The sequence below is a fragment of the Taudactylus pleione genome, unplaced genomic scaffold (assembly GCF_031769625.1).
Source record: "Taudactylus pleione unplaced genomic scaffold, aTauple2 ptg000305l, whole genome shotgun sequence".
NCBI lineage: Eukaryota > Metazoa > Chordata > Amphibia > Anura > Myobatrachidae > Taudactylus > Taudactylus pleione.
The window spans coordinates 639,160-645,497 of NW_028284706.1; the positions used below are offsets into that span (position 1 = coordinate 639,160).

General features: G+C 44.0%; 1 protein-coding gene across 2 annotated transcripts in view; it reads right to left on the reverse strand.

Annotated features, from left to right (window-relative positions):
• SESN2 (sestrin 2) overlaps positions 1–5,335 on the reverse strand; it is a 28,814-nt gene extending 23,479 nt beyond the window's left edge. Inside the window, exons 1-3 of one of the 2 annotated variants that reach the window (XM_088442176.1) lie at positions 5,008–5,335; positions 2,175–2,240; positions 1,936–2,082 (exon numbers count right to left, since the gene is read on the reverse strand). In XM_088442176.1, the coding sequence (XP_088298302.1) occupies positions 1,936–2,082; positions 2,175–2,240; positions 5,008–5,172 (378 nt within the window). In that variant the 5' untranslated portion in view covers positions 5,173–5,335. The remainder of the gene's footprint in view (positions 1–1,935; positions 2,083–2,174; positions 2,241–5,007) is intronic. The other variant, XM_088442177.1, reaches the window with a different exon arrangement.
• Between the last annotated feature and the right edge of the window lie 1,003 nt (positions 5,336–6,338).

Here is a 6,338-nt window from a genome sequence, read left to right on the forward strand (position 1 = left end):
CAGATACAGATAAACAGAATATATACATTTGTATCTACATAAGGACACTACTCTTATTTAGCATACATACAAGAAAACAAATACATATAGAATAAGGATTGACAGAATTATATCCAGCATACTAAAAAATATATAAAAGAAGTAACCTCTAACTTAATACAGATATAATACAAACTTTATTATAGTGGAGTCTGAACCAGAATCTACTTAAGTGCTATTTAAAACATTGTAAATAAAGGGTTATGCCCCAAGCCACTTTTATTCAGCATAAATGGCACAATATTTCAGAGTGCTGTGTCTGCTGGGAGAAAATATGCTGCCTTAAAAGCTTTGCATGGTCTCTAAGCAAGTTACCACAGATGTTTACTGTTGCTGGGCAGACTTCTATGAAGCAATTTTAGTATAACTCAATGCTGCTTGCAATTTTTTAACAAATGCTAACAGGAAATCTGCATGCGACACCCCCATACACAAAACACATTCAATAACAAAAGCCTGCTTTATTTCAATGGCTAGCCAGTTACTTTCATTTGCAAGGAAGCCCTTTTGCTTCCCCAGGAAAGTTTTGTACAAACAATTCCCCCCCCCCCCCCCCCTTCACCCTATGCTGCTGTATACATGCTGTCCTATCCCCACCCAATCCCTGCAATTCATTCATACCCCTCCCCCACTGTTTCTTAATTCACATACACATGTAGTGTGTAAATGAGATGCCCCTGCTTTACACATTAGGCTGCTGTTCCATGTCCCTGATTGGCTGGGGGACATTACCAAGTCCTGGTAATCTTCCCTAGCTGTGCATGTTCACAGCCTATGACCTTTAACAGCAGCATGATGTTTATGAAGTTATTTATATAGCACACATTCCACAGTGCTTTACAGAGAATACAGATATGGCCTCATACAAATAGATGTCAATTCTATTAGGTGCGAGTAGCGAGTTTGTTTCTTGAAACCCGCACACTTCACAGCGAAGCGCGCTCCCGAGAATTCTCCAATCCAATTAAAAACCCCTATTCACACTACTCGTAGCAGAGGGGTGCGAATTGACTGCCAAATGAGATTTGCGAGAAATGCATGAAAAGGTGTGGAGACCATCCTGGACGCCCCAAAATGGATCATTTCATCAGCAGGACCGTATAGAAGGAGGTTTGTATTGTGGGCATTAGGAAGGTAATGTAGGTTTTTAAATAGTGTCAAATGGCTGATTTGTGGGGTTTTTTTTTTTTTTAAATTTAAGAAAATGAAAAAGCTTTTTTCGTTTAAAATCAAATGCAAAAAAAAAAAAAAATGCAAAAAAAAAAAAAAAAGGAAAAGGGTGATTTTGGGGTACTTTGAGGGCACCTTGAAAAATTTTACAAAAATTCTAAAAACAATTATATTTCAACTAAAAAATTATTGTAATGAAATTTGGGGTGCCTAAACTAACGAAAAAGTTGATTTTGGGGTAATTTGAGGAATTTTGTTTTTTACCCCAAAAAACGACATGTAATTGGACTAATTAGTCATTGGGGGGGGGGGGGTCCAAGGGGTTTGGCACTGTATCCCGACATTTTAACCTTAAATTAAAGATTTTCCCTTCCACCATTCACCCTCAGGGAGGTGCGAGTGGAAAGTTGTGAATTCAGTCTGACTGATTCAGTACTAATTGGTTGGTCAGAATACCAACAGCAGCATCCTAACAGTCAGAATCCCAACAGGATTTTTTTAACTATTAGAGACCTTAACCTAACCCACCCCTCCCACAGCCTAATCCTAACCTTCCCCCTAGTGCCTAATACTTACCTATGCAATCTGCCGAGATTCCAACAGACAACAGACGGGATGTCGCTGTCGGAATTGTGACCAACGGCCTCCTGACTGTCAAAATGCCGACTACATCCCCCAATGGCATAAGGACAAAGAAGCACAATTAAGCAAAACCTCTTTACTCACCATTATGGCCACATAGTGTCTTTCTGGAAGGGATAAAGCCCCATCCATACGCAGGAGTTGATGCTGTGTCTTCCAAAAGATACGCATATACTCTGGATGTAGTCCCATTACTGCAGCAATATTATCACTCACGACTGGCCCTGGCAGCTGTAATTTCGATAAAACAGTTCCAGAAATTAAACTTCCAGAAAAAGAGTATACAAACCCTAACTGTTTAAATGGACCACAAACCACCTTACCTGTGCTAGAGGTATATATGCACTGGGTCCTCGGGTATCTCGGCGTCTCACCTGATCGACTGGGTCCTGTAAAAGTAAAGAATGAATTATGACAGGAAGGAGCACTGTAACCAACGAATGACGGAGGTGAGATGCACGTGTGCGTACAGTGTTTGCAATCTCAAGCATCAATTACATCACTAATTTCTATATTCATACAGTGCCCTAGGCGTGAAAATCACTGAGTAAATGGAATGCAGGAAATCCAGGTACTGGTCCACACCGTGTATCTATAAAGCCAGCACATTAACTTCTCATTACAGCTCTGAGAACATACTGTGCTTTAAAAATAATATCTCATTTTAGCTACAAACAGACTACTACATGGATTCTCAAGCATGTAACATAATAGCCTAGTTATATTACAGCACTTTCCAGAGTATACTGAAGCATACATATCAGTCGCTGCACCCTTTGAAGCTTAGGGGGCGATTCAATTCAATGCCAGTGATCGCGCTGAGACACAAAAATTGTGGGTCCCAGTAACCTCTCACTTAAAAAAAATGGGGGCCCTACTCCATTGATTATGGGTCCCATTACATATTATGGGAGGGAGCAGTTGGCACAGTCCTGGGGACCGTTGGCAGTTGGGGTACAGGGGGATAAGAGTAAGCAGCAGTTGGGGTAGAGCTGGGGGTGAAGGCAGGTAGAAGTTGTGGTAGAGCTGGGGCTAGAGGTGAGTTAAGCTGGCCACACACTTAGACCAACTCTCATCCAACTAGTTGGATGGAATGAAAATCTGGTAACGTATGGGAGTAAATGATGATCAGCAATTTGCTCCTAAATGCCAGAAAACAGATGAAAATGGTTAGACAAGTTTGTTAAATGTTTGATCTAAACAATTTGTTCAAACAACAGTTTTTGTCCATTTTCCGGCTTTGGGAGCAAATTGCTGATTCATACATTACCAGATTTTCATTCCAACCAATCAACTAGTTGACTTGTTGGATGTAGGTTAGTGTGTGGCCAGCTTTAGGGTGGGTATAGCTTGGGGTAGGGAGGGGTAAGTGCAGACAGTAGTTGCAACAGTGCTGGGACAAGCAGGGGGCTAGGAGCAGCACTCAGTTACCACTATTAAACAGGTGATGCAACTGGCATCTCCCAAGTGCAAGGTTGCTATTCACACCTTCCCAGCACAATTCACATCACGTTCAATTAAAACGCCCTCTTAGAGTCTAATTAGTCTTACCAAAACAAAAGGACCCATTTTGTCAGATGCCAGTTAAACTACCAGTATATTTTTGGTTGCCGAGAGGAAATCATAGGGGGTCAATTCATTCAGGAGTGAGTTTGCAAGAAATGTGTGTTTTATGAAACTCTCATACGTCGCAACGTGAGTTGTTTGGAATTGAATTGCAAATGTAATTTGTGGTGCAAGTTCGCCGGGAGAAGAGCTCATAGAACCCAACTAACTGAATTGACCCCATAAGTTTAAGGCGACCAGTTTCTTAGGTCAGTAGAAATGTTTAACATTTAGGTTTACATTGGATTAAAGTTTGCCACTGTTAAAAATAAAGCTCTAAACAACCGTGTGAAAAGGTTTAGTTTAAGAAGTATCGACCATTCCATTATCAGAGAAGCAGACGCTTTGCTGTACTAATCTGCAATTTATAAAAGCACTATAAGGAATTAACCACTGAAAACGTGTATGATCGTGTGTTAGTAGGGAGCAAAGCTGCCCTACGCCGATATCCATCTAACCTACGTAATGGAGAGACATTGCTGATGTAACTTTTCACTGGAGTTACAAGAGAGAATAGACTACCCCGACAACTGGTTAAACACATTAGGTAAACAGCGAAGTCAAAGCGCAGCCACCCGGGTACATCTCCGGCAGCTTAACTGTAGACAGCCCTTATCAGACAGCGGAGGCGGGGGAGAGGAGCAGGGAGATAACAGACTACGTAGTCAGATACGTGCACTCCTGTATTAGCACAACCGGCCAAACAATCTAAGCATCATCCCCCCTCACACCTCCCAACACTCACACTGCTGTATAAGTAGCCTATACACCATATACATACACTGCTGTATAAAGGTAGCCTATATACCACACACGTACACTGCTGTATCAGTAGCCTATATACCACACACGTACATTGCTGTATCAGTAGCCTATATACCACACACGTACATTGCTGTATAAGTAGCCTATATACCACACACATACACTGCTGTATAAGTAGCCTATATACCACACACATACACTGCTGTATAAGTAGCCTATATACCACACACATACACTGCTGTATAAGGAAGCCTATATACCACACACGTACACTGCTGTATAAGGTAGCCTATATACCATACACATACATTGCTGTATCAGTAGCCTATATACCACACATACACTGCTGTATAAGTAGCCTATATACCACACATACACTGCTGTATAAGTAGCCTATATACCACACATACACTGCTGTATAAGGAAGCCTATATACCACACATACACTGCTGTATAAGGAAGCCTATATACCACACATACACTGCTGTATAAGGAAGCCTATATACCACACACATACATTGCTGTATATGTTGCTTATAACAAACTACGTAGTCACATACGTGCGCTCATGGATTAGCACAGCCAAACATCCAGGAGAACACCCCACTGCTTTGCGAACACCGTGCACAGAGTACACACACAAACACAGGAGTATAGGGTACAAGTGATAGGATTATGCGCACACTGCACTTTCCTAGGAGCCGGAGTCCGCTGTGATAAGCGGGGCACTGCACGGGCTCTGCTGGTCCCGGCACACAGAGTAAAGGGCACACATACATTACACACCTTCATGATCCTGAGAGCACAGCACATTTGGCATCCAGGGTAAAATTCCTCTCGGACCCTCGGACAGGTACAGCAATTGCCTGCCACCCTAATGGGGGCAACTGAGCAGATAGCTTCCATGGCTGCGGAGAACCGGGACGCCTGGAGTGGGAAGATAAGTGGCATAGAGCCGCCGTACAGACCTTGAACACCGACGGGCTCCGCTAGAAGTTTCTCCTGCTCATGTCTCCCGCTACTGCTGCTGTCTCAGTTACAAGGTAACTCTTCTCCCGTCTGACTATCCTGTGCCAGCTGTGCTCTCGCCCTATTTATAGCTTCGCCAGAGCTTTACTTCCCCACCAATCACATTACGGCCACGGGAACCCAACCTAGGCAGGTTTCGCAGTGGCTCACGGGACATGTAGTCTCTCCTTTGTGTTGCAATCAGTGACTTGGTAAAAACAACTCTTGTAGCCGATATAGGAGATGTCCGTCCCCCGTACTCCTCCTCCTCCAGTCCAGAGGACACCGCCAGCCTCATCATTCATTAGTGCAGACTTCTCACTCACATGTATGTCTGCTGTAGCCCCTCCCCTAAAAAAAAGGTAGCTTAGAATGAGGGCGGCAGCTCATAATATGGGATAGACCTAGAATCTCCCAAAAATGTGAGGAAAAACAACGACAAAGACCTGGCATTTGAGAGAATAAATAAATTACAGAAAGCCTCAGCATTACAGCCAGTTGTTTGCAAGCTTTTCCTGCCGTGTAATGGGGCCAGGACAAAGAAAGTATAATTTAATAATGAGGCATAACCACTTTAGCACTTGTTAAAGGGACTGTGGGCCTGATTCAGCAGCGATCGCAGCTGCAATTACGCAAGCAATTGGCCGATTGTTGCGTTCTGCACATGCAGTGCGCGTGCGCAAACACTCCACTGCGATCAGTACTGCGATCGCAGTTACTACACAGACCCATCGCAAAGTGATTGACAGGACAGTGGTGTCCCTCCCCGGCTGTACAAGGGGGATGCATAGAAGGCTGACTGGACTGGTTTTAGGGGCAGGGAAGGCTGGCTGGCCTTCACTAGAAAGCTGGCTGGACTGGGGGGAGGTGCAGACAGGGGAAGGCAGGCTGTCTGGACTGGGCTAGGGGAGCGCATGAAATACTGGCTGGACAATAACAGGAGCAGATTACCTCATATATCCGAACACATGCTCCGGCGCCAGTGGCATTTCCTGATGGAGAGGGGGCCCGGATGGCAGCAGGGAGAAATACACGCCGGCACGCACAGGCAGGGAGAATAGCCATCAACGCGGCAGCGGCATTTGAAATAAGGCCATCAGGAGCTGTAC